This window comes from Triplophysa dalaica, chromosome 17, assembly GCF_015846415.1.
Source record: "Triplophysa dalaica isolate WHDGS20190420 chromosome 17, ASM1584641v1, whole genome shotgun sequence".
Classification (NCBI taxonomy): domain Eukaryota; kingdom Metazoa; phylum Chordata; class Actinopteri; order Cypriniformes; family Nemacheilidae; genus Triplophysa; species Triplophysa dalaica.
The window spans coordinates 329,577-357,355 of NC_079558.1; the positions used below are offsets into that span (position 1 = coordinate 329,577).

Here is a 27,779-nt window from a genome sequence, read left to right on the forward strand (position 1 = left end):
GAGTCAGTGTTGTTATGCTGTGCGGGTTGATAAGTTCAGATGTTCAAATGTTTTTAAAAAGATTAGACTTTTAATCAGTATATGAATGGCTTAAAGTTGTGTCTGCATATTACAGACTGTGTGAATAGTGTTGAGTCTGTGGATACGGGGTGTAACAGGTTTAGTGTTAGAGTCACAGTCTGACAAATAAAAGAGAGACTCGGTCATTTGAGGGGTTGAGATGGCAATACAAGACGGGTTCTGATGCACTCTGGGGACGGCGGATTACTTCTCCATGCCATCTTTCTATCTACCCCATTCTCCTACACAATGCATAAATATATGAATCTATAAATATAATATATTTTTTTTACAGTTTCTAAGTGTATTGTCACTTAACATAAGACAGTGAACACCATAGGGAGGGACAAACTGCTTTAATGTTATGCTCACCCATGCTGAGCAAAGACTTTAGTTGGCTTGAAATTCAAAGCTCTGTTGGAGAGGACGCCGTCAGGTCTTGCCGAGTTCACACTCATTGTTAAACGCTGGAGCAGCAGGAGTTTGCTGTGTGGGGTCCATTTCTCATGTCCGGTCCTGAAGCCCTGCGGTCTTGCCTGTAGCCAGAGTCATCACTGATATTTCTGTTTAGCTTCAGATGAAATTAATTTATCATACGCATGAATCACCGAGGCAACAGAGGCGTGTGTAAAAGCATGCATCATAATCAGTGTGTTCAGGAAGGTCACAAAACATGACATTTAAAATGCAAACATGCTGTATAATGGGTTTCTATGCTGATTAAGTGACTTTCTTTGGCTGCAGTGCATACGCACGTTAGGTATTATAATAAAACAGAATATGGAGTTTTCCTCCTAAATATGTCCTTTGATAGAACACAGATACAAATAGACAGGCCTAGGTTTGCATGGAGATGCTGATCACCGTGGTAACGACTACATTGGGCGTGTCACTCTGAGCGAATGAGTCACCAGATGGAAAAGAGAGAGATCAAACGAGAGATGTTCTTTCATTCACTTAAACCCGTTTTTCTTTGGTAGGTTTAAAATGACTCACATGCTATCTCTAATGAAGAGAATCGGACAAAAGCGTTGCCAGTATATCACCACGTGTGTTTATTGTCATTTTAGTGGACCGAAAGGGGCCGCGGTGTGTTAGTTGTGTTACGGTTTACATTTTGGTTGTGTCATAACCCCCGTTGTAGGTTATTTCATGGCAGAATCTCATTGTGACAACGAGCCCCATGCAGTGTGACAACATTAACTGCTGTTGGGGCATGTTGTCACAAAGGTCTATGTGGTTAAATTACTTTTTGCCTGTGCAATAACGATGAAAATTGAGTAAAAGTCGACTTTTAAAAAAGAACCCTATCCTGAGAAAGTGTGGCAATTACAGTCAAACATGTAAAATGTTTGAATTAGCATTTTTATCATGTTCACATTTACATGAAGAGCAGATGTCATGAGAGGTGTTAATCTGATTCGGTGTTTGGATGAGTGTTTATTTAGAGTTTGCTCCTCATGTGTGATGTATAGCTGGTCCGCATGAGGCCGTCGTGTTCATCATGTGAGTTGTTAGAGTTGTTATTTGAGGAAGTTCAGTCGAATGATTTTCCCTTCGTGGAATGTGAATGAGTTTTGATATCACAGAGATCTGAATACTACTGTACATCCCAGTGTGTGTGTGTGTGTGTGTGTGAGAGAGAGAGACAGAGAGCATGTCCTGATAATAGCAGCAGAGGAAGGCTAGAAAATATAGGGAAGCATGCAGGACAATTTTTAGTTTTGAGAATAAATTTAGGCTCGTAGGCTTCTTCTATGTGCTCTTTCTGACATGAGAGTCATGTGCTCATTTTTTGGTGAACTGTTACTTGAATGTTTCACATAGTCAGTCTTTGATCCAAAACATATGATAAAGGCCAAACATGATGTCATCATGGTTAAATGGTTGTGTATTTTGGACGGTGTGTAGGACAGAATGCTGTTGATATTATTTTGAGGAAGGGGTGTGGCTCATCACTGTCCACCACCCAAGTTGTCATGGTGACTGCTGCATCAGTGCTACAAGATAATGTCGGTGGATGCGCGTGTTCGTGTACCATTTACTTGGATGGAGAAGGCAGTCCAGTGATGTATTTGTGTTGTGTTTATAACCTGCCACGTGGACATTCAGTAATGAGTAATGGCAGTAACTGCCATTTACAGTAATATGTCATGCTTACAATATATTGACTCAAAACGTTTGGAGATTATAACGTTTTTATTAAGTAATTTCCCTACTTCTTCTTTCAAATTACATCGTTAAAAAAAAGTTGTAAATTTAAGTATAAAACCCCAGAGCTGGTGACAGGTCTGACTCCAAAGATGTTTACATTATTGCTATACATTAATTTTCTATTGTTAAAATGATTGGATGCTTATTTTCTGGTTGTGCAGCCCAGTGTTTGATCTCGCTGATGTCATGTTGTACTGTGCTCTTCTCACCGTGTCCTGCATTAGCTGTATGTATGATCATGTGTATATACAGTGTGTTTGCATGACTGTTGTGTTCTGTCCTGTAGATGGATGAGATTAAAGTAAAGGAGCGTGCCGTCTGTGGGCTGGAGAGAGAGCTGAACGCTCAGGCGGGCTGCACGTGGAGACTACAGCAGCAGAAACAGGCTGTAGACACGCAGCTGGCCCTCCTGCGAGACTCCAGCCCCAGACGAGAGGGCCCTTATTCACCCGCTACAGGAGATGCAGCAGACGCCATAGCTAACCCTGTAAGAATCTCTCCTTCATTCAGAAAACCCTTAGCTTTCCACACCTCACGTTTGCTTAAAGGAGCTGTATGTAATACATTTGCTGTATTCAATCAAAACAATACCTTAACATGTCTGTAGGCATTTAGGAAACATGCTAAGTTCATATATTGGTTTGTCCAAAAAACAATGCTAGAGCCAGCTAATCCACTCTGAAATGTGCCCTAATGTCTGCTTTTGTTTTGGTCCGTGTGACCCCGCCCACTGACAATTTACCCACTAGAGTATTAAACAATTTTATTACGGTTATTAAAACGAGACAACAATATGCCCCGTAAATACGACCTCTGCATTTTGAATTTGGACTGCCATACAAAGCTCAACCGCTAGGTGTCATTGTTACATACGGCTCCTTTAACTGCACTGGAATCAGTTTTCCTCAACCCATGTGTGTCATTTATATTATAAAACACGAGGGTTCTGGAGATAAAACGTTATGTAGTTTTCCATGTCTGGACTGAATGTATACAGGGAATTCTTAAGCAGATGGATTTTGATACATTTGGGTTGGAGGAAGACATTAAATGTCCAGTTTGTGATGGCAGCTTTAGACACATTGAGCTTTGCTCGCATTTTCACACTGGAGAGCATGACACTATCATCTGTTTCTACATCACACACATTTATAAACATTTCATAATAAGTCATATATAATTTAACATATTTTAGCAAAACACAGCTAATGGATCAGTCCATGCACAAATTTGGTTGCGTGTTTGTGTCTTGTTGGCGTTTGGCTTTGCGCTTTCTTTTCACCTCAGCTTTTTCTGCCAAACTGTCCCGTCATTGAATTTTACTGACACTAGTATCTTCATCAAAAACTGCTGCAACGTGAATAAGGGCCTGTTTAATAAAAAGTCTGATATATTCATCTTACATCTTGCTCATCCATTTGCTGTATAATGGACTAATAGTATGACAGGTGTGGCGTATTATTGATGACATTAGACAGGTAGTAGCAAAATTAGTTTTAAAGCAACAAAAATTTCTGTGCCACTAGCAATAGAAAACAGTATTGCAAAATGAATATAATGTAACAAATAACATTTTATCATTGGAAACAGCCCCATTGGCTTCTCAAACACACTTCAGTTTTGTATGGACCCCTAGCACAGAAATGACCCACTGCACCTTTAAAAAAGTATAAAAATGATCTCTTGTCCATCTGCATCTTCACCTGAAGTCTTGTAGGCTAGAGGTGAGATTGATGTTTCTTAAAAATCACCTTCTCACGAAAGTATGGAATCCGATGGATGATCACGTCATACACTCACACAAATACTTTGTATTCACACCTTTGGTGTAGCCTCACATCTTTAGATATCATATGATCATATCTGCGACTGCTTCTCCACACCTGCAGAATGTCTTTGGCTTCTCTGTGTTGTGTGGTAGCAGTCACACCTGTGTCGGGTTCAGCTTTGATTTTCTCAGCGGGAGAGAAGTCCAGTTTGTTGTTTGATCAGTGACCTTTAAGCTCTTTGTCAGATGTGGTCACACCAGAGCAGTAGCACCTGCCTCTCTTTCCTCAGTTTCTACGGTTACCTACTGCAACAGCATCTCTTAAATACATATTGTGTATCTGTGTTCACTGGAGACTTGATCTCACAACATCAAATGACTTAGACTGTAAATAAGCATTAATGTTAAATGAAATGTTAAACTTTGTGATCAAAGATTTTGTATTTCGCATGCATAAAGCAGAATATATAATTCTGTCTGAAACAAAACTGAGTATTTGATCAAAGATTTGAGGTCATCAGCTTTGGCAACTGATTATTTCTCTTCTTACTGTAGAAGATTTTTGTGGTTTCATCTGAACCAGGATAGATAGTGAAGTTTGGCGGAGTAATAACGCTGAAGACACAATAACAGCATTTTTTAATTTTTGTGTTTTGCTTATGTGACCCTGGACAACAAAACCAGACATTTGGTACATTTTTGAAATTGAGAAATTGATCATTTTGAACCAAACATCGATATTTTGGCTATTACAAAAAAATGTCCCGTCCTACTTTAGACTGGTTTTGTCATCCAGGGTCACATATTAAAGTTGCAATCCATAACTTTTTTGGTAAAAAGAAATGAGCAAGTTATTGAGCAGGTAGATATTGAGCAAGTAGATAAAACATAAGTGTGTTCTTACTCCACCCTGATTTGTAAAAGATTTTCAGAGATGTTTGACGTCATTTGACATCTTAAAGATAATAAGGGCCAACGTAAAGTAACCTGTGATTTTTTTTGTTTCAGATAAAGATCAGACAAAAGTTATGGATTTCAGGTTTTACCGCTTCGGTTGTGTGATTCATTGAAATGGGAATATGTGCTTTACAGATGAACAGAATTACACGTCAGTCTGTAGTGTTTTTTATTCCAGTTATCTGCAGTTGGTTTGTTCCAGGTGCAGCAGTTGGATGAGAAAGACGCTCGAAGGTTCCAGCTAAAAATCGCAGAACTGAGCGCCATCATCCGGAAACTCGAGGACCGAAACACTCTGCTGTCAGAAGAACGCAATGAACTGGTGAGTATGTGCTGCTGTCAACTCTTATTTACTGATTACAAATTTTGGTTTATAGGTTTTTAAGACGTTTCCTGAATTTGAAGCTCAATTTTGACTACCTACAGTACCATGTTTAGTCTCATAAGAATTGCTGTTTGCATTGTGAACCTTGTTTGCATTTTTGATACTGTATTAGCATAACGTATGAGAAGTGCTTTCTGGGTGTTATTTGATAGTGTAAATGTTCTTAGTGATTGCAGTTTTTCGAGACTCTAATCAGTGATGAATGACTGCAGTATTTTCGTCTCTCGGCTCAGACGGGCTTTAAGATCTGTAGTATCTATCTAAGATCTATAATATATTGTATCATCCAATAAGTCGCTCTGGAAAAGTGTCTGCCAAATGCATAAAAATGTAATGTAAATGTAAAAGAGGGATAAAAACAAGTCACGTTGAGTATACACTTGTATAGATTGTATTTGCAATGTGGTAATGAATTGATCTTTTATCAGAATTGCAAAAATGATTGTTTTCAAACAGTTTCTTTAACTTGTTGCACAAACAGATACAAAAGACCGACCTTAAACTTAAGGGCTGTTCACATTATAATGATTACTATAAAAAATTACTTAATTTAGGAGAAAAGCATGGTTCACACCATAACTATAAAGATAAAGATACAGAGAACGATATCGTTGGGAACTTTCAGAACTATTTTTTTCCATCTGATGAACGATAAAACACACTGTCTACAGTTTCTGCCGGATAATGTTTGACTATTGGTCATCGCAATGCAAGTTTTATGTCTGAATTAAAAACTGTTGTGCACGGATCGCTGTGTTTTTACGGCACGATGGCAAAACAAATGCTTTACATCCCGTATACATCACCCAGGCTTACAATTAACGTTACGTTATTCTTATCGTCCGCTGAGATGTAAATATAGTTATCCTTATAATGTGAATGTGAACAACTCAGAACGTCTGTATAGACGGAAGCAACAACATAAATAAACGTTACTGCGCATGCACCTTTTTGTGGCCTTAACTTGATTTCTGGTTCACACCCGCAAAGAAGAGAGAAGATTATTTCTGATGACAAGCAAAATAAATTACAAGTTAATTATTTGGCTATAGCGAGATAAAAGCAGGTCTAGCCAGTATTATTTTGGGTTACCAGTAAACTTAAATGCGACAAAGTTGAATAGAAATATGATATAGAATCAAATTCAATAAATTGTGTAATTAATACAATTATTATACAATGAAATGTTCATATAAATTAATAGGAATAAAAATGTATATAGTTATATAATAGCCACTAGCCAGACCGAACATGCCACATTTTTGAATTATGTGTTTAAAAATGTGTTTAAACCTCAAAATTTCAACCTGTGCCATCCCAGTACTCTCAAAAAAATCAGTTTCTGTGTGTCTTTATCCAGTTAAAGCGCCTGCGAGAAGCTGAGAGTCAGTATAAACCCTTACTGGACAAGAACAGACGAATGAGCCGAAAGAATGAGGAACTGGCTCACGCTCTGAGACGCGCGGACAACAAACTGCAGTTCATCACTCAGGAGAACATTGAAATGGTATTAAACTCACTAAACTTACAGTATCTACGTTTGGAAAGTTGACATTAAATAATTCATCTGTTATTTTCAGCTGTGCTTTTTCACAGTAGTTTGTGTGTAAAATAAAAAAATATATTTCTAACCTAAACATATTTAAACACACTATTCACTTTTTTCAAATCCTGAAATATATCAAGGATTGTTTGAACTAAATTCTAATGCTGAAAATAAGTTTATGGAAAAATCTTTTTTAAATTACCAATGTTTTGCCGTGAGATGCATTGCTTGTATCAAATACAGTAAATGCACCTGAGATCTGCTTTTGAACAGATAAAAATGCAAAATTCATCTCAGAAAATAAATGAACACTTCATTGCAGTAAATATATTTTCCCGTCTGGTTAAAATATTCTTCCATGGTAATTTATCTGCAACTGTTTAAATGTCTTAAGACATCATTTCCAATTTCAAGATAATTTTGCTTTTGATTTATTTCTTCTTTCTGCTTTATTCTACCGTGCAAGCTATATAGGCAATTCTAGCGCTATGGACGTGACATAAAAATGCCTCGAGAATGTATTTGTAATGAATATAGTGAACCATCCGTCCGAGTCTTAACAACAGAAAAATATCAGTCTGTGCAGAAATTTTCTATTTAAAAAAGGGAAATAAACAAGCATTACGGATGTGACAAAAAACGACAAACTTTGTAGGATTTCTGTGAATTAAAATGCAAAAACCTGAGGCAATTATACCCAACAAATGGAGAAGGGATGGCTTTTGATATTTATGACTTTATTTTATGTGATCAACTTGAAATCTTGAAAAAAGCACTTATCTGATGATGAAGAATGATGCACTAAAAGATAAAATAAAGGCTTTAGAACCTTGAGGAGAGACCTCACGTGGGTATTTGAACCACCAGATGTTGATTTGTGTGCTGTAAGCATAGTTAAAACCTTTGGTAAAACATCACTTTTAATGCTAAGCTTGACATTGTGTGCTGTAAGCATAGTTAAAACCTTTGGTAAAACATCACTTTTAATGCTAAGCTTGACATTTTCACGGAATTGCCCATATCAGTTTTCTTGACAAGGTAGTATGAGTGTTTGATATTGGCGTAACGGGCTCTTCATCTCACGTCCACAAAATCGGATTCTGATCGGCAGACAGGAGTCATCCGGTGACACTCTGCTGTCAGTCACTTGCATGAGATGTTAGTCGATCTTTCCGTCTTTCTTTCACAGAGAGAGAAGGTTGGAACGATCCGCAGGCCCAGTTCTCTGAACGATCTGGATCAGAGTCAAGAGGAGAGAGAGATCGAGTTCCTCAGACTACAAGTCCTGGAACAGCAGCACATCATCGACGATCTCTCCAAGGTAATCGCTCGACAGACGCTATCGCAAATCTTCTGGACATCTACAGTAGATGTGCAAACTGTTCTGGGATCTTTTTTTTTTCAGGCGCTGGAAACAGCTGGATATGTGAAGACTGTGATTGTGAGTTATTTTACCTTCCAGAAATATTCACACCGTAAGATGTGAGAGGAAGATGTGATGAACACAGTCCAGATCAAAATGTATCTAAATGTGTCTCTTAATGACATTAGCAATTGCTATAATTCTGTTGTTACAGTATTTCTTAAAGGCCTCTTCAGGTCTTCTCATACAGTAGAGAATTTGGTTTTATTTCATGTGTTTTGATCTTTAGTGTGTTGTGTTTCAGGAGAGAGACATGCTGTTGAGATACAGACGACAGGACAGTCTGCGCAGGAAGAAACCAATCAGAACCTGTCGGGTCTGTCAACATCTGCACATATATTGTCAAACACTTTTTTATTTTTCCAATGTGACGTGGACTTTTTTTTCGCTCTTTCCCCGCCATTATTATACATTAAGAGATGCTTTTATGCTTTTGAAATAGTAGAGCATCTCTGTGTGTTTTGATCATTGTTTTAAACCAGGACTATCTGGGGTGCGTTTCCCGAACAACCACAAAACTCGCTGGTTAACCACCATAGTACCACTTTGTTTGAGAAACTAACTAGCTACTCGGGACTGTTTTCTCGAAACTTCTTCGCACATCTGTCGTTTGAACAACATAGGTTCAACAACATAGTAGATGACGTCACGTAGGTGGTGGAGTAATACCGTCTTCTAACAAATCCGTTTATATCGATTTATTGTCATATGATTGCTTTAAATGATGTACACTGCATCTGAAAAAAAATGTTGTGATCGTATTTTTGCTCTCTATTGTTTTATTTTATTATGTTTAACTCATTCATAAGTTTCCTCCTACGTAACTCCGCCCAGGGATTCCCCAGGGTCCTAGGTAGGTCAACGCACATGTGAGCTTTTAATAAAACGATGCTTCATTTTTCTTGACAATTTTTTTTTTCTTGAATTTTTATATTTAGAATGATTGATATTGAATGTATTGTTTGCTTATATACAGCTCTAGACCTGTAGTTCCAACAACACAACTTTGCAATGCTGCTTGCGATTGATCATGAAAAATGGCTCTTGGGAAACATTTGAATCGTTGGACTATGCTGAAACGACGGAACTTGCGACCGTATTTGGCTAACTATGCTTTTGGGAAACGCACCCTTTTGGCAATTTGATCAGTGTGACCATTTTCTTTGCTTTTTATTTATATATGTACCCACATTCGAGAGGTGCTAAAAACAAAGAGCAAATTAAGATGGACTAAAACTGTTTTTGTAATGCAATATGCCTTTTCTCTTTTTTTTGCTATATTTTATGTTCATAATTGCATAGAAGAAAATATTTTTAGGGACCATCAAAGTTTTATGAAAATTATAAAAAATGTTGTCGCTGTCTGGCTACTTAAAAAGAAATGTGTGCACGGAAGGAGTAATATTTAATATTTATAGTTTGTTGTTTTTCACAACTTTATTGATCTTAATTTCTTTTACAATATATGAAATATATATAAAAAATAAACTATATGTAAAACTTATGAAATGTAGTGATTTGCAAACTTCCACTTTTCTCTCACTTCTGTGCTTTTTCTTTCTCTCTCTGTCTCATTCTCTCGCTCCTTCTTTGTTTCTCTCTGTAGCCGGTGATAGAGACATTTTTTGGCTATGATGAAGAAGGCTCTATAGACTCGGACGGCTCCTCCATTTCTTATCACACAGACCGAACGCCGTGCACGCCAGACGATGACCTCGAAGAGGTTTGTGTGCGTATGTGTCTGCTGACCTACTTTATGGGCACAAACATTTAGGAAAATTCCACTTACAAAAACAACTTGAGTTTTCAATTCCATGGGTTGGCATCTAAAGCCCCATCTCTGAATCAATACTTCAAAGTGGAAACCCGGCTTATATCTTTGTGATGCTCCAAATGTTGTGTTTGCACGGGTTACAGCTGTCGTCTCTCTGTATTCAGGGAGTGCTGAAAGAAGACACAGAGCATCGTTTCCATCAGCTGACGATGGAGTATCAGGCTCTTCAGCGGGCGTACGCTCTCCTTCAGGAGCAGGTCGGAGGGACGTTTGATGCAGAGAAGGAGGTCAAGGTAAATCCAGGTCAAAAAAACTCCCCATGGTGAGTCGCTGTGGGTCATACATTCTTATATTCAAATCAACATCCTGGCTGATGGTTTGTGTGTTTTAGACTCGAGAGCAGCTGCAGGCCGAACTGATCCGCTATCAGAGCAGAATATCAGATTTGGAGTGTGTTCTGAGTCAGCAGGGACAGGTGAAATACTACATTACAGGCGACTGAATGCATTTTAATACTGCGACTCATTCAACAGTACGTGGTGTTTACATGATGCATTACAAACGGGTGTGATGTATCTTATTGTGCAGTGGTTTAGTTTGTGAGATCTCAGCTGAGCGTTTTTTGTACCTGTTGCTTTGAGAGCGCCTGTTTGGGCTCTTGTGGGAACACAACAGATACATCATAGAACCATAAAGCAAAGACCATTTTCCTCCATTTTGCTGGAAAAATCCTGAGATCAGAATGCCACCGGAGACAGAGAGACTATTATGGCTGTGGCTATGGTTATGTTAACATCAATCGACTGAATTCCTATTGACACTTTTCAGGATATGAAGTGGATCGAGGACAAACAAGCTTTGTACAAACGCAACCAAGAGCTTGTAGAAAAGGTAATGTCGCACACTTAATGCTGACCTTTGACCCCGAGACCAATAATATTGTTACCTTTAAGTATTTGGAGATCATACTGTACAAGATTTAATGTGCCTTTGATTCTAAACTAAATAAATTTGAGTTATTTTGTTATAAGCTTCAAGGCACAGAAGCCGTAGGAATGGCATGCAAATGATTGTTTGGACATGATGTTAATTCTGTTATAAAAAGCAACATGTTTTCGTTTACAGCTTAAACATATGGAGAAAGAGGAGACGCGGTTGAAAAATGAAATTCAGGACATAAAAGACCAAAACGAACTCTTGGAGTTCCGAATTCTTGAACTTGAAGTGAGTTTTAATGTCATTTCACGGCCAATACATCAAACAGGATTTAACATGTTTGCAGCAAAGAAATTTCAATGATAAATCACTTTTGGCAGAGCAATTTCGATCCAGTCTGGAGTTAATCTCCATTCTGAGAGACTTGCCCTCATGTTATGAATTACTACTGTATGGCTTTATATAAATATGCATAAATGGTTTCTTTATAGTGTGTAAGAATCATCTTGTTTTTTCACAGGAAAGAGAGAGGAGATCTCCAGCCATAAACTTCCAGAATATTCATTTTACCGACGGCATGAGTCCCTTACAGATCTACTGTGAGACAGAGGGAGTCTCTGTGAGTTGTGACGACATGCCCCGTTCTGAAAAAAGCATTTTAAAATACGTTTGGATTTTACGTCAGCTGTTCTTTTCATGGTTTTGAAGTCCATATCAGAAAGGAAATTATAGTGATTATAGTCAGGTTTCATTGAGTTTTAAGTGGACCTGACGGACTAACGCTGATTCAGCACCGATTTAATCCACTTCTGTATGAAGTCAGAGAGTAAAAGTCTCTTTCACGTTACAGGACATTGTGATCTCGGAGCTGATGAAGAAACTTGATATTCTGGGGGATAACGCCGTAAGTGTATGTTGATTTCATATGTAAATGTGTGTGTTTAATAATGCCTGAGTGTGTGTGATGTTCGTGCGTGTCTCCATCACTAATGCGTCTGTTTTCATTGGATGACACACAGAATCTGACCAATGAGGAGCAGGTGGTGGTTATTCATGCCAGAACGGTACTAACCTTAGCAGAAAAGGTATGGGATGTTTTCTATTCTTTTCAAGGGAAGCAGTGATGTTATGAGTGTTTGATGATGTGTTGTGTTCAGTGGTTAGAGCAAATTGAGGTCACCAAATCAGGATTACAGCAGAAAATGTTGGACATTGAAAGCGAAAAGGTATGTTTACATCAGTGTGCAAGGCTTTTCCTGGTGTGGTGTACTGTTGGATGAGAGTGATCATATTCTGTGGATTTTTACCATAGGAGCTCTTTTGCAAACAGAGGGGATATTTAGATGAGGAGTTAGACTACAGAAAACAGACTCTGGATCAAGCGCATAAGGTAAATTTGTCCTTTAGGTTTATGTTTATGTTTATGTTTATGTTTGTTCTTCATTTAAATATCGGACGGTTTGCATAAGCATCACATTTGAATGCTTGTATTGTGTTTGTTCTTTGGGAATATTATTAAAAGGAATAGTTAATCCCCAAAATAAAGTCATTATTTATTGTCTATTCGAACCTGCTCAAATGCAGAACACAAAAGAAGATATTTAGAAAAAAGTTGGTAACAGAAACCCTTTGGTCCCCTTCAACTTGCATTGGTTTGGTGTCCATACAATAGAAGTCAATGGGGACCAACAGTTTTTGGTCAGTAACATTTTTCTAAATATCTTCTTTTGTGTTTTACAGAAGAAAGAAAATCACGTAGGTTAAGTAAATTATGACAGAATTTTCATTTTGAAGGTGACATGTTACCTTAAATATTAGGTTTAGGATTAACATTATCAAATAATAAAAAAAATTGTTTTACTTAGTTCTGAAGTTACATATCTTCTTCATTATCACAATTCAACTAAAATGTTATTGATTTAATAAAAAAATTAAATTCAGCTTTTGTTTTAGTTTTTTTGGGACTGACATTGAATTATAGAATGTAATGGGAAGATATACACTTGACAGTTTCACCTTTTCAGATAAATAATATAATAAAATGTTGCATCAAATGACACATCTGCATCTGTATCACATTTAAATAGCTTTATATAAAACTCAAAATGTTGATTTTTCTCTATTAAAATGCATGCTTACATTGGTTTACAGTGTGTACTTTGGGGCTATCTTTGAAAAATATTAAATATAAATAATAATAATTAAATCCTCAAATGCCCAAAAGACACTGGGATTCATTTGAGAATGTATTTTCTTCTCAAGCACTGCAGACATACAATGATCTCTCAAGAAGTGCATTTCTGTTGTCTTGTGCCCCCTGGTGGTCAATATTTGTCACGACTGGCCCACACCCCTCTTTCTTTTTCTCTCAGCGTATTCTTGAGTTGGAGGCGATGCTGTTTGAAACTTTGCAGCGAGAGGAGGCGGGCGGGAAGATGTCCGAGCTGCTCAGCGAGCTGGACCGTGATTCGCTGAGGGAAGCTGTCAGTCAATGGAAGAGGCAGGTCCTCAGCGAATTACGAGAGAGAGACGCGCAGATACTCAGAGAGAGGATGGAGATGCTGCAACATGCTCAAGCGGTACCTGACTCTTTATATACACTGTGTTATAGTTCATAAGATCTTATTTCTGTTATACTTTTGTACTGTTTGCATGGTTTATGAGTGCACAAAGTAAACAAATTAATCTTCGTTTTCCTGTGAAAATGTTTAACCATCTCTGGCATTCATTTATGTCACTATTCCTTTTTTTATCGAGCTTAAACCTTCCTTCTGGCCATCAGTAATTTTTAATGCAATGGATAAAATCACCCACATATTAGACAAGAACGGTTGTTTTTGACCCCAAGTATTAAAATTCGACGCATAACGTGTCTGTTTATGCTACAAAAAGTATGGCCAGAAAGCAAACATTTATCTAGAAACCCCTATAAACCCTCCAGCATCGCTACCTTGGCAACCGCATAGCAACTTACTTAAATCCATCCAGAACTCCTCAGAAACAGGTAGCACCAGCATCATAGTGACTTTGGCATGGGTAAACAGTAACATGTAACCTGCTGCTGATCTGTTTGTCTCGTTCACAGAGGATAAAAGAGCTGGAGGAGTGGATAGAAACACAGAAACGACAGATTAAAGAATTGGAAGAGAAGGTAAACGCATGTACATTTATCTGTTTAAATTCCGATTTAATTTCTCTTCACCCCTTATATCTAAACCAATATTCGTTCTCTTCTCTTTGTTCCATTGTCTTGTTTTTTTGTTCCCATGTTCAGTTTTTATTTTTATTTTTGTTCTTTTCTTTAGCTTTCATTCTTTGGTCGTAGCTCTTCCAACAAGCAGGAAGCGATGTCACGTGGCGCTGTGGATCGGGGTAATGCATGACAACTTCAAGTTCATTTTATTAAGTAGCCTTAAGCAAAGCTCAAGTTAAGTATACTTGATGTAGTAATTGTTAGTACTGGTATATTTGTAATTGTATCATTTCAATATTTTTTGGGCATTATTGGCCTACTTTTTAGTGCACTACTTAAATATTTTAGTTAACACAACTAGTTCACAACTACGATGCAACTAAGACAACATCAACACTTCAAGTTCAACAAGTTCATGTTTATAGCTGATTTTTGATGTTGTTTTTTTGTGCAGATCATGGACCTCAAGTGTTCTATCTTCTATAGCAGAGAAGCGGTCGCATTTGTTCCATCACGGGTTCAGCTATCAAGCTTCTGCTTTTGTGAGACTTTCAACCATTCCCGTCAAATCTCCACTGGCCACCTGTTGATCTACGGCTAATGGAATATGGTGCTCTCTATCTTGTGGACTAAAGCTGTTTTTATCCTTCTGACCTTTTCAAATTTGCTCTGTTTGACCTCTTGCGTGAGGTTTTTAAGGACTCTTAAATAGAAACGCTCTCCTTTCCCTGCTAAGCAGGCGGTGCTGGAGGCTGCTTCCCTTTGGAAGCCTAATGGAACGAGAGGTGTTACGTGGAAACCCTTCCCCTTCAACTGTTTACACGCACTGTGCTTTGGTTCCTGGTGGTTACGTCTGGCATTGGCGTGGTGGCGCTAACCTCCCTGTGCGTTGTGAGAAATGTGACCGAAAAGTATATCTTGGAATTAAAATGTTTTATTTTGTATTGTAAAGGAACTGTATTTCAAAATAAATTTCTCAGAGGATTATGGAAAAGAATATGAAAAAGGACGGTATCTTGGTATCTTTGCTTTGAGTGTTCTGGGTAAAGGGGTACGATCAATCTTATATCGTAAAATATAAAGATGGCTTTGATATTTCCGGTGCCTCAGGTGTTAAATGTGTTTTTTTGGCCTTTGGTGGTCATGCATTGTAGGGCTTTGTTTTGCAAGCAGCACTAGAGTCTGAAGAGGGCACTGCAGAGTTGCAATTGTGTAAAATGAGGACTCCAAATTTTCTCCAAAAAATGAACAAAAAATAAAACGCTGTAGTAGGTCAGACAGTTTATCAAATCAGCAAATAAATGTGTTATATTAGAAGCTAAACAGTTGTTTATTTAGTTAAAAAAATCACCCACTGGTTAAATTCAGGTATAGAGGGTACGAGAACTGGAATGAAGGACGCAAGATAGTTTCCTTCCTCTAGCTGATCTGTTTTTTTCATTCCATCACATCTGCAGCTCCCAAATGTCTCAGCTTTACAATCAAAGAGGGATCCGGCAAGTGAACTGCTGTCCAATATGTGCTGCGGTGCACAGATACCCAGAGATCCTTTGTGTTTTCAGAAATAGGAAAATGAAAAGTAGATGTCCTTTATGATTACAACCTTTTAAGTTCCTGCAAAGTATGCTGCTAAACTTATTTGTAGATTTTTGGAAACAGCATTTAATATGGAAATACAGTAAGAACCTTATTTCATTTTCCTACGATACACAACTAAAACTATTCATTTCAAATGTTATCATTGATATGACATGTTACTGTTAGTGGTTTGCTAAATTGCACTGTATGTTTTTTTGTTTAGATTCCACGTGTCGGATGCAATGGAGTGCAATCCTCCCTCTGGTCATGTCTGAATAGAAATGATTCATGTATTTTAAATAGTTGGATGTTGGATGAACTATAAACCTCATGTCTTCAGGCTATTCTAACACCACTGCCTGTATGACGCATTCTGGTTTTAAAGAGTTTTTAGCGTATTCATCCTCGGGGGCATTCAGCATATGGAGCAGAATTCCTTATCCTTCGGGAAGATCTTTAGATCTCCAGATGGACTTTCCCAGATCTCCACGTGCCCAGATGAGGCCAGACACATTGTAAATGACGCTCTGTGAATTTGGCATCTGTCCGTTTAAAGTAACGCATTTTAATTCCAATTTACAATGAATGCGCCAATCCTTCTGTCTAACTGAAGATGATGCATAGAGTTCAACATTTGATAGCAGATCTGTGGTCAGTGGAATCCAATTTCTGAACGGGGCATCATGAGACCTCTCATGGGTCAATGAAACCATGCATTGTGAAAGATTCTTTGCTGCCTTAAATTTTTAAGTAAAGTCAACTTGGCGATTTAATTTAGTTTATTTTGATGTGTTGAAGTCATGTAAAAAAGCTGAAAGGACTTGTAAAGCCAAATAGTGCTTAGAAAATGCAAGGCAGCCGCGTGTGTCCTATATTTGAGTGTTTAACATTTCAAAGATTGAACTGTTTCAAAAATACTTTAATGTATATGTAGCAGTTAACAGTATTTCTAATCTAATGTAAATTAAAAAAAATCCAAGTTTCTTTGAAAAGATGAAATTTTAGAGGATTTATTGTTGAATTTAGCAACGTTCATATGATTTGTCTGCTACTCATTTACAGCAGAAGAAACTGGTTGTGTATTTTACAAATGTCTTCTGTTGTCACATTGTATTGATTCACTCTGATTGGATTCTTTGCAAAACAATCGATGTGTGTTTTTTTCTCAAGGGAGGGCTTGTGTCTTTCCTAATCCAGTGAATGGAGGATTTCAGCACCACGCCTCTCTGGACAGCTCCTATAACTGCGCGTGCTGGACTGACGACTCGAGACTTGATACCCACAAGGAATGACGGTGTCCCTGGAATACTAGACATACTCAGATTTCCTCATTTCTTGCTAACTAATTTCATTTGGTAAAGTCTAACGCGAGTTCAACTCAATGGCTGAGAGAAGACTTCTTCCCCAAGATGACGACCAAGGTTCCATGCTTTCCAGACTTGGGACGGACAGCCCCAAACCCCGGGTGAAGTTCGGAGGCATGTTCTGTAATGTCGAAGGGGCTTATGAGAATAAGACTCTGAATTTTGAGTCGTACAGCCCCAGCTCTGCCAGGAGGAACCCCAAAGGACGAGTCGATGATCAGAAAGACAATTTCAGCGATACTTCGAGTGTCAGCAACTTCTCCAGTGTGAGTCAAACGCCTCCTAGCCGAACACAGCCGCACATCCCGTTTTGTGCTTCACCGGGTCAGACGATCGTATACCCGACAGGACACAACCGTCTACAAAACGAAAGACGAGAGGTAATAACTGCTGTTTCAACATTAAGAATATCTATAATATATATATAAAAGTTAAGAACCAACTTTTAACAGACAGCTGACATGTTAAGCAATCCGCGTTTTCATTGTGACGTGCGTGTGACATCTGAAAACATTTTTGCTTATTCGTACATCTAGTTTAGATCATTAGCTTTGTCTGGATACACACCACAGCTGATCTACTTTTATTTTAAAATGTAGATCTACAAAATAATGTTGATATTTATGAAAGTCTAAACGTTGTTCATCTATACATAAAAATAGCAATAATTATATAAAATAATATTTAATATAGTAAACTACAGTAGAACTCTAGACACAATGTGTTTTAAACCTTACTAAATACGAATGTATTGTCTACTCCCAAATAAAGGTGCTTAAATTATTTTATGGTCCTAATATTATTAGTAGTAGTAACAGTCAAGCTCTACACTGTTAACCTTTGCTGTTGTTTTGCAGCAGGTTTGCCAGTAACTTGCTGTAGATGTAATTACTTTCTTATAATACTGTTTTCAATTTGAGTTAAACTTTACTTTTACCAAAATTAAAATACTTTGACTTTTGAGATTCAAAATGAAGAGACTGGGTGACATCCTTCCTAAGCATTTTTGTCTTGTTTTTTAATTAAAATATTTGAAACTTCTTAATTTACGATACATTTACACAACAAGAAAGGTGACCTAAGATATTTAGTCTTGTTTCATGAAAAAAAATACATAAGGTTAGGTAGGTAAGTTTGTTTAAAACAAAATTGTAAATCTAAAGTAACTTCCTGGCAAACCTGCTGCAAACTACATCAAAGTTTTACAGTTTATACTGTTATTTGTAAATCATATATTTTTATATTATCCAGTTTTTTAGAAAAGCGTCCACTTGTTTTCAAAAAACTTCGAATTAACAACAATAACTTTTTTATCTCACAAAGAACTAGCAACACAGCCCTAAAAACAACAGTGACAAACAAATCGATAAGAAATGTGTTACTTCCTGAGATCTTTATTTTAAAGAGCGTCTTTCTATTCAGCCTCGCCCCATCCAGCCTCCGTGAATAGGCTTCAAACCAGCAGATGGTAAGCGGACAAAGAGGGTGGGGGTTCCAGAGGGCTTTTGTCTACTTTGCCTATCGAACCCCGATACTAGGAAACTAAATTACACCCCAGAATATTGACACCCGTCCACACCCGCCCGTGCTCTGCGCCTTTATCCTGACGCTCCTTTATAGTGACGAGCGCTGAGCGGCCGCGCATCTCGCGTTTTCCCATCTCGGAAATCAAAGCTCTTCCCAAACCTCCGGCATGTCTTTCCAAGGCAAGAAGAACATCCCTCGTCTAACGGTAAGCAATGTTAACAGCAGTGATTGGAGTGTAAAACCCGAGGCCACCGATGTTTTCTGAACGCGTAACGGAGAGATGGTGGTTTTTATTGTGCAGTCATGGATGCGAGCCGCCGCCGGCAACAACCTGCTTCTAAAAACGCCGGTAACACGAGACGAGTTGCACTAAATGCACTTAAATAATGCGTTTAAACATGTAGATAAAAGCACCCTGAGATGTGTTAGATCAAAGTCTTTATATATGCCATGGCGGAGGCGTTAGCATTATACACCGGGTTTGCACGTCCATTGTGTCTTCCAGTCATGCGTTACGGTACTACTGGGTCATCCGCGGTGCGTTGCTCTTATTTCTTTCCAAACAGCTCAATGACATCGATGTATCCGTTCGGTATAGGGGTATGTGTCCAGTTGCGCGGATTGGAAAACGTGAGATTTGCGAGCAAAGTCGGTCAAACGTTCAAAGTGCTTTTCTGGCACATACGTCTGTCTGGGGGCGCTGCCCATGATCGGAGGGCCCTGCCCGGCTTTTAAGAAACGAGAATCCATCCATGTGCACGGCAGGAGCGAGAGCGCTGTTAACACAGCCAAATCGAATCCAATTCTCTTCCGGAATTTGAGTTTCCTGACCCACATTTCAAGCACAACGCAAAGTAGCTTACAATGTCAATCACCATTGATTTATATAGAAAACAAGAGAATTCTTTAATAAATCATCTTGTGGTTTAAATAACCAAAAGAATAGATTGGGATTTATCCAAAGCACAAAAACGTCTCATAATGCATTACAAAAGAAATCAGGGAAATTGTATCATGAAGTGCAGCTCTGATGGTGCACACTGCATCCCAGACTTCCATGCCTGGTCTCTCCTCAAGCAACGTTGTGGCCCAGAATCAAAGACGCTCGGTGGAATTTGGGCTGTGCCAGTGATGGGCCGCCCGTGGAAGTGTCACATTGCATTAATGTGAAGCTTTGTAGGTTGCACACCATCAAGGCTGTGACCCAGAGCTGTCTGATAGAGATAAAACAGCCCTTAGCAGGAGTTTAGGAAAGTGTCTGATGATCTTGGGCAAGGAAACTCCGGTTGGCACGTTTAACAGCATGAATGTTGTGCTTTAACAAACCCTGGTATAGTTTCATGGCAGGGGTGAGCGAAGGGGCATCACTACAACTAAACAAGGTCTCCTGTAAGATGACTCATATATTGCATTCATAGGGCATAATAGTGCGAAAATGGACAGTGGCAAGTGTCATTACCATATTTTTCCCTGTTAATATATTCATTTATGCAAACCAAAAACCAGCCATGCATGAATAATACAGTAAATAGAAAAACTCTTTCACAGATGAATAGAGTTTTCTATTATCTCTCTTTTGTATTCTTCAACTCTGTCTAGAGTTTTTGTTTCTGGTGTTTGAATGATTTAATCTCTCATTTGCTCATTAAAGAAGTGTGCATATTCTAGATTGTAGGATTTGCATTAAATTAGAAAGTTTTTTATGCTCTCTGTGAAACTGTGATGACCCAGTTCTGAGTTGGAGATATACTTGATTTTATTCAACTTCAAGGCAATTTTAGTTTAATCTGATTATTTTGTGATTGAAGGTTTTACCTAATACCTTATGACCTGACCTAATGCTTTATGATAAAATAATAATAGAAACGATATCAAATTGTTTTTATTTATAAAGAAATTGTCTAAAATAAATGTTCTGCCATAATTTTTTCACCATAAGATAGATCCAAACCTTTATCTCTATCTTCTGCTTTTATTTTTGACCAACCCATTGTTATGATATTATGATCTATGAAACCATGCTGCACTACATATACAGTACACAAGTCAATCATTATTTTATTCTGTCTTTTCTTCTTTGCTCAGGGTGATAAACTCATCATTAAAGGTGGAAAAATCGTAAATGACGACCAGTCGTTTTATGCCGATATTTACATTGAAGATGGGATTATTAAGTAAGAGACTATGATTTAAAAAGTTTTTTTTTATAAAGTTATTTTTATATTATTTGCACACATTATTTTATTTTATACATTATATATTCCAATATGTACAACGAAAATGCGATTATTAAGTAAGAGTGTATGATTTAAAAAGTTTACATTCTTTTAAAAAGTTATTTATACATTATTTGCATACATTATTTTAGTTCAGTTTTTATTGCCTATATTAATATATAAATATATATTAATTATTATATCTTTCGTGTCATTTTTTATACTGCTTGCACCCATTTAACAAATTTATCATTTGAAATAAAATATAAAGAGATGTTCTGCTTTTATTCTACAATGTTAATTCTTTTCTTCTGGATGGCAGGCAGATTGGAGAGAATCTCATCGTACCTGGAGGTGTGAAGACAGTGGATGCATACGGGCACATTGTGATTCCGGGTGGTATCGATGTGAACACAAGTCTCCAGGCCTCTCACATGGGGATGAGCCCGGCAGATGATTTCTATCAAGGCACTCGTGCTGCTCTGGCTGGAGGAACCACCATGATCAGTATGTCAAGATCGTCTTACACCCTACAAATGAGAAGAATCTCAATTTTATGAGGTCATTAACTCATGAAGTGAAAACATCAGAAAGCGTGTGTGTGCTGTACAGTATTACGCTTACGAGCTTGTCCGGTCTCATAAAATCAGTTGAATTGGGGACGCAGCGCTGTCACAGACGGTTCCTCACTGCACATCTTCCTGAGGCCATTCAGGAGGAACAAATGTCTTCCTTTCTTTCTGTGTTTGTACCTACAACGCTTACATTTTAATTTGATAAAAAATGCTTGTCACTCAATTCATGAGGTCATATTATAATTGTATAAGGATCAAATATTATAGTTTAGCTGCACACCACGATCACTGCTTGAAATGTATTTATGAACACGACAAGTATATTTCATCTGTGTGTTTGTTTGTTGCCTTATTTCAGTTGACCATGTTGTGCCTGAACCGGGAACTACTTTAATGTCCGCGTATGAACAGTGGAGGGATATAGCAGACACGCGGTCTTGCTGTGATTATTCTCTGCACATTGACATCACACGCTGGCATGAGGGTCTGTTTGAGGAGCTGGAGACTCTGGTCAAAGATAAAGGTGATGTGACATTTCAGGTGTGACTTACATTTTTCTGCAAAATGCATTCTAAGATTTTCTAAAGCTAAACAATTGGACGTCCCTAATTTAAATCAAATACAATGATTGCCAGCACATTAACGTTTACTAGACATTTCAGAGATACATAACATTAACTTTATTCTGTCTTGGTTTAGGTGTAAACTCTTTCCTTATCTTCATGGCTTACAAGGACCAGTATCAGAGCTCTGATACTCAGGTACACTTGCTATGTGACATTTCTTTATTTCAGGTTTTTAGCCAAAGGTTTTTGTTCAATGTTTACTGTACATTTATAACTTGCATGACCATACAATATGATTAAAGCTGCTTTCAGAACCCCTACAGTTATGACCTTTTTTAATGTAACGCCTCTTACCATATTTGATACGTCTTGTTCCAACGCAATTGTACTGACAGGTACGCACACCTTACTTGTGTATGCATTTGTGCGGTCTTAGTCAAATCATACCACCAACTGACTTAGATTTGTGGGGGTGTGGTTACACGAGGCGTTTCAGGCAGGTCTGGGTGAACATTCGCTTTTAGATAGAATTTTGCAATTTAAGGTGTCTAATACATGCATGGGCAACTTATAACACACCACAGAAAAACATGTATTCGCGCCATATGACCCCTTTAAAAAGTAAGGTTAAGTTTCTTGAGTAAAGATCTTGTTGTAGATTATCAGGAAAGAGACATGACATACTGTCTACAGGTCTTTTCTTAAAAACTGACACATCTCTTGTCTTTGTAGATCTATGAGATGTTTAGTGCTATGAGAGAGCTGGGGGCCATCGCACAGGTTCATGCTGAAAACGGTGACATCGTTGAGGAGGTAACCATTTATAATGTACCCCGAATCTGAATGAGGTCTGAGTTAATGTGTTAACATTAGGCCCTTCATTTTTTTACGTTTCAATTCCATCCTCTTCCTTCTGTTTAATGCTTTATACTCAATCTATAGGAACAAAAGAAGGTTTTGGACCTGGGGATCACTGGGCCAGAGGGACACGTCCTGAGCCATCCAGAGGAGGTAGGTCCTGACGTTCTGTGAAATATCTGAAAACACCTTAGCTTTCAAAATCTATGAATGCGTGTTCATCTGTGAGAAACTGGACAGAAAAAGAATCCAAAACTAAATATCACATTCACACCAGTCGGATACATTTCCGAACGATACCTCAAATGCATGAATTTAGTTTTGAGAAAAGAAACAGCACCATCTGTTTGTAGCGACTTTGCTTGATGTTTCCAATCACTCAAATTATGAATCATGTTAAAATCTGATTTGCTTTAATAATCATATTCTCTTTTTCTCCAGGTTGAAACTGAGGCTGTGTATCGAGCGATCACCATTGCTAAACAGGCCAACTGTCCGCTCTACATCACAAAGGTGATGAGCAAACCAGCCGCAGATGTCATCGCCAAAGCCAGGAAAAAGGGTACGGAAATCTATAGCGTGTAGAGCTGAAGCAGATACTGAAAGGAAAAGACAAGAAGAGGAAGTAGATCTGTTTTAATTTATTAACATGATTAGGTATGGTCATCTATGGGGAACCAATCACGGCCAGCCTCGGCACGGACGGATCACACTATTGGAGTAATGACTGGGCCAAAGCTGCGGCGTTTGTGATGTCCCCGCCCCTCAATCCTGATCCAAGCACTCCAGATTACCTCAGTTCACTTTTATCCTGGTAAACAGCCAATTTATTCTCTTATTTAGGCTTTTGGTGATTTTACCGAATGTCCTATTTTTTCACAAAAATAATGTAATAACACAATCGTATTGTTTTGTCAGTGGCGATCTTCAGGTTACAGCCAGCGCTCACTGCACCTTCACTACCGCTCAGAAAGCCGTCGGGAAAGACAACTTCACCTTCATCCCAGAGGGGACCAATGGCATCGAGGAGCGCATGAGCATCATCTGGGAAAAAGCTGTGGTATGTGTCCTCGCGTCAGTTCGTAAGGACATCATCTTTAACTTAAAGACTGAGCAGTGTGTTTTTTATTGCACAGGCGACAGGTAAAATGGACGAGAACGACTTTGTCGCGGTAACCAGCACCAATGCTGCGAAAATCTTCAACGTGTACCCACGCAAGGGCCGAATCGCTCCGGGATCGGATGCTGATCTTGTTATCTGGAACACCAAGGAGACTAAAACCATCTCTGCCAAATCTCACAACCTCGTATGAGAATTCCTTCCTCAATGCATGTGTCTAATATAATATTTTTATTTTTATTTGAGGCTGTAGTTTAACATTCCATCTTCTGCAGAATGTGGAGGTGAATATCTTTGAGGAAATGGAGTGCCGTGGCTTCCCTGTTATAGTCATCAGTCAGGGCAGGATTGTTCTTGAAGATGAAAAACTCAATGTGACAGAGGGTTCGGGGCGTTTCATCCCCAGGAAAGCCTTTCCAGACTTCGTCTACAAGAGAATCAAAGCCAGAGGCAGGGTGAGATAAACGGGGCCCAATGGTCATATTCACACTGATTGCTTCGGGAAAAGCAATGCTCTTGTGTTTAAACTTATGTTATGAATACATTTGGAGGTATACATGTACAATTATTTTCTCTGCTTTTAATGTTGCAAAATATTAAACATTAATCCTCTCAGGGGTCAATTTCTCCAATATTTTGTTTTGCAGATGGCCGATGCTCGCGGCGTTCCTAGAGGAAACTATGACGGCCCGGTTCATGATGTCATCAGCATGACTAAATCTGTGCCAGCCACACCGACCACTAGAGGACCCTCCTGTCCAGGAAAAACTCCACTTGGGCCAGCCAGAAACTTACACCAGTCTGGATTCACCCTGTCTGGTAGACATTACGTTGATTCTGTTTTCTCTCCCTGTGTTTCTGTGTTTGCTAGTAATGCCATTTTTGAGTAAAAGAAAGTCCTATGATTTCTTATGTACTTTTTTAAATGTAAAAAATGACACAATTTTATGAAATACATAATAGGATGATGGGGCACGGTGGCTTAGTGGTTAGCACGTTCGCCTCACACCTCCAAGGTTGGGGGTTCGATTCCCCCTTACGACTTGTGTGTGTGGAGTTTGCATGTTCTCCCCGTGCCTCGGGGGTTTCCTCCGGGTACTCCGGTTTCCTCCCCTGGTCCAAAGACATGCATGGTAGGTTGATTGGCATCTCTGGAAAAATTGTCCGTAGGGTGTGAGTGCGTGAGTAAATGAGTGAGTGTGTGTGCCCTGCGATGGGTTGGCACTCCATCCAGGGTGTATCCTGCCTTGATGCCCGATGACTCCTGAGATAGGCGCAGGCTCCCCGTGACCCGAGGTAGTTCGGATAAGCGGTAGAAAATGGATGGATGGATAATAGGATGATATAAGCTATGCTTTATTATGTAGAGTATTAAAATTTTCCAAAGTAAAAACACTTGGATAAAGATACTTGAGCCTTCAGAGTAAATATACTCATTTTATTTGACTCGTTTTCTTTTTAATGATGGTATGAACCTTTCGATCAGACTTACAACAAATTAAAGCCAACAAGAAAGTGTCATTTTGAATTTATTTAAAGTAGAATTTATAAAAAAGCAGAAATCACATCAATACCATAATCTTAGAATCAGCCCATTCTCAAACTACTTATATATTTGTTCTTTTCAAATATTTGAACATTTGCAATATTACAATATATTGATTTTTAACTCATCATCAGTAACAAAATTGAACAATTCATTGTTTTATGGAGCTAATGGATTTTCTCATTGAATGCGTGATTCCCTCATCATTTTTTTTAGCACAACAAGACTTTTCATTTGATTTAGTTTCTTAATTTTATTTAATTTAGTATTTTATTGCATACTTTTTATTTTATCTCATTTTATCATTACTTTTTGGAAGAAAATGTGAAAAACAAGTTCCACCTCTAAACTCTGACTAACGTAAACTTCAAAGAAGCAGATCATTTAAAAACCCCAACACATGAATACTGATAAAAACGACTAGTATAATTTATTTTTTGTGAGCAAGTTATTGCACACAATTTTTTGTAAAGAATAAAAAACTTTGTGAAAAAAACTTGACATTAAAAAATGTGTGCAATTAACACAAAAAATTCAGTTTGACTTTGTAGCACATTACACATATTATGTCCTCATCGCTTTGTAGAAGAGTGTTAAAAGCATAAATGTAAATGATCTAAAATACATCTTGAAGATGTTATTGGTAAACGTCTGTTTTGGATTCAGTGCAAGTGTACTCCGAAGTCTCCAAAGCCTTCTTATCTTTTGTTTTTTTGGTCTGTGTCAGGCACTCAAATGGACGACCACATTCCCAGGCGCAACTCTCAGAGGATTGTAGCGCCACCTGGAGGCCGTTCCAATATCACATCCCTCTCTTGAGCTGTGTGTGCACCCAGGGATCTGAGCCACGTATAGCAGAAGTTCCTCTTCCCTCACCTTCCGATTTTATAACATCTATACCATGCAAATATTTATTCCAATAAATCCATAAACGCTCCATGACCTCCAGTATGCAGCACTACAGCTTGTCATGAATTCATAATCTTTCTGTGTATCTGCCTCTGTTGTTATCTGATCAGACTCACTCATAATGTAGCATGCTCCTTTGATCAGATCAGACGTCGTTCTGCTTTAGCATAGCATCGATGGCATAAAGACGGCTAGTGATTGTTGTGTTTGTGAACTGAATGCATCTCATTCACTGCCTTTAAACCTGCGCTTATTTTCTCCTCCAGCATAGATTTTAAGTAAAAAAAATATGTGATTTCTCGCCACTAGCAGCATCAGATGAGATAAAGCCAATAAGGAAGCAACATTGAGATGTACTGTACTGCTTTAAATTCTCGGTTGTTTGTTGCCATTAGTGATGCAGAAGTGACCTGTGTGGCTCTTAGGTGCCGTAATCTGTTAATGTGCTTAAAAGGAAAATTAAAAACGACCTACTGATGGTCTTAGTGCTAGAGTTCTATAAGAAAACTGTCCATGATGGATCCCTGTGAATAGAGCAAAATATGTATTGTAGACTAATGCTTATAGCCACATCTATGATTTACAGATTTTGCAAAGAAAAGTGTCATTGTGCAAACGCTCATCACACAGATACTGTGAACAGCAATACATTTTTGTAAGTTTCTACAACAAAACAATTGGTGCTCTCGATCTTGAAGTGCAGAAGTCACTTTTTGTACCCAGACAAAACTTTTGATTTGTTTTGAGGTGAAACCTTGTTTATATTTCTGTAATGCAATACATTACAAAGAGTCTTTTGTAGTCCTTTGAATGTGTGCTGGGAAATACGTAGTAGATGTTATTTTCGTGAGATATCTCGAGGCCTGTCGACGGCGCTCAGATGAGAGAAAATGACCTGTGGTTTGTCTTTTGTACCTACTTGTTTATTTGTGTAAATATTTTTCGGTTTGTTTTTCATATTTTGTGCATGATGTGCATGTCCTCAATACAAAATAAAACGTTGCTTTCATTTGGGGAGTTTCTTTTCAATATCATTGTTTTAAATGATCCACTTCTCGAGTTTTAAACACAAGTTGGATGCTTTACAATCAACTCTACCCTAAGCTTCGTAGACTACTTAAGTAGTTTTTTAAATTATACATTATGTTGTAAGTGCATAAGCGTGCTAGTACTTGGGACTCAATTGGCCCACTTCTAAGAGTTTATTTAAAGAATTTATTTTGCACTATATTTCTAAAAGTTCACAAAAAGTAGACTAAACGTG

The 27,779-nt window shown here is 38.2% G+C and overlaps 2 protein-coding genes across 14 annotated transcripts in view; both read left to right on the forward strand.

The window, feature by feature from the left end:
- The window catches only part of jakmip3 (Janus kinase and microtubule interacting protein 3), a 32,066-nt gene extending 16,786 nt beyond the window's left edge, over window positions 1-15,280 (forward strand). The window contains exons 7-26 of one of the 12 annotated variants that reach the window (XM_056771414.1): window positions 2,561-2,761; window positions 5,202-5,321; window positions 6,745-6,891; window positions 8,120-8,251; window positions 8,336-8,371; window positions 8,598-8,669; window positions 9,960-10,082; window positions 10,292-10,420; window positions 10,519-10,602; window positions 10,956-11,018; window positions 11,253-11,351; window positions 11,584-11,682; window positions 11,914-11,973; window positions 12,083-12,148; window positions 12,221-12,289; window positions 12,376-12,453; window positions 13,436-13,642; window positions 14,149-14,214; window positions 14,338-14,435; window positions 14,711-15,280. In XM_056771414.1, coding sequence (XP_056627392.1) covers window positions 2,561-2,761; window positions 5,202-5,321; window positions 6,745-6,891; window positions 8,120-8,251; window positions 8,336-8,371; window positions 8,598-8,669; window positions 9,960-10,082; window positions 10,292-10,420; window positions 10,519-10,602; window positions 10,956-11,018; window positions 11,253-11,351; window positions 11,584-11,682; window positions 11,914-11,973; window positions 12,083-12,148; window positions 12,221-12,289; window positions 12,376-12,453; window positions 13,436-13,642; window positions 14,149-14,214; window positions 14,338-14,388 — 1,902 coding nt within the window. In that variant the 3' untranslated portion in view covers window positions 14,389-14,435; window positions 14,711-15,280. The remainder of the gene's footprint in view (window positions 1-2,560; window positions 2,762-5,201; window positions 5,322-6,744; window positions 6,892-8,119; window positions 8,252-8,335; window positions 8,372-8,597; window positions 8,670-9,959; window positions 10,083-10,291; window positions 10,421-10,518; window positions 10,603-10,955; window positions 11,019-11,252; window positions 11,352-11,583; window positions 11,683-11,913; window positions 11,974-12,082; window positions 12,149-12,220; window positions 12,290-12,375; window positions 12,454-13,435; window positions 13,643-14,148; window positions 14,215-14,337; window positions 14,436-14,710) is intronic. The other 11 variants (XM_056771408.1, XM_056771416.1, XM_056771411.1 and 8 more) reach the window with 11 other exon arrangements.
- A 1,734-nt stretch (window positions 15,281-17,014) lies between these two features.
- On the forward strand, window positions 17,015-27,510 carry dpysl4 (dihydropyrimidinase like 4). 2 transcript variants are annotated; one of them, XM_056771950.1, is made up of 14 exons: window positions 17,015-17,578; window positions 20,811-20,899; window positions 21,264-21,448; window positions 21,875-22,039; window positions 22,216-22,277; window positions 22,815-22,895; window positions 23,025-23,093; window positions 23,382-23,502; window positions 23,598-23,754; window positions 23,859-24,000; window positions 24,077-24,247; window positions 24,336-24,515; window positions 24,708-24,879; window positions 26,334-27,510. In XM_056771950.1, exons 1-14 carry the CDS (start codon window positions 17,216-17,218, stop codon window positions 26,423-26,425), a joined length of 2,049 nt encoding a protein of 682 aa, XP_056627928.1. In that variant the 5' UTR covers window positions 17,015-17,215; the 3' UTR covers window positions 26,426-27,510. The 2 variants fall into 2 exon arrangements, with proteins under 2 accessions (XP_056627928.1, XP_056627929.1); XM_056771951.1 differs by lacking the exon at window positions 17,015-17,578 and adding an exon at window positions 18,013-18,930.
- The last annotated feature ends 269 nt before the right edge of the window (window positions 27,511-27,779 follow it).

Bases quoted from the DNA above. Each gene is read 5' to 3' on its own strand.
- dpysl4 (XM_056771950.1), top strand. From the start codon at position 17,216: ATGGCTGAGAGAAGACTTCTTCCCCAAGATGACGACCAAGGTTCCATG. The intron at 22,040-22,215 runs GTGATGTGACAT...GTCTTGGTTTAG, and splicing joins GACTCTGGTCAAAGATAAAG to GTGTAAACTCTTTCCTTATC. The intron at 23,094-23,381 runs GTAGGTCCTGAC...CTTTTTCTCCAG, and splicing joins TCCTGAGCCATCCAGAGGAG to GTTGAAACTGAGGCTGTGTA.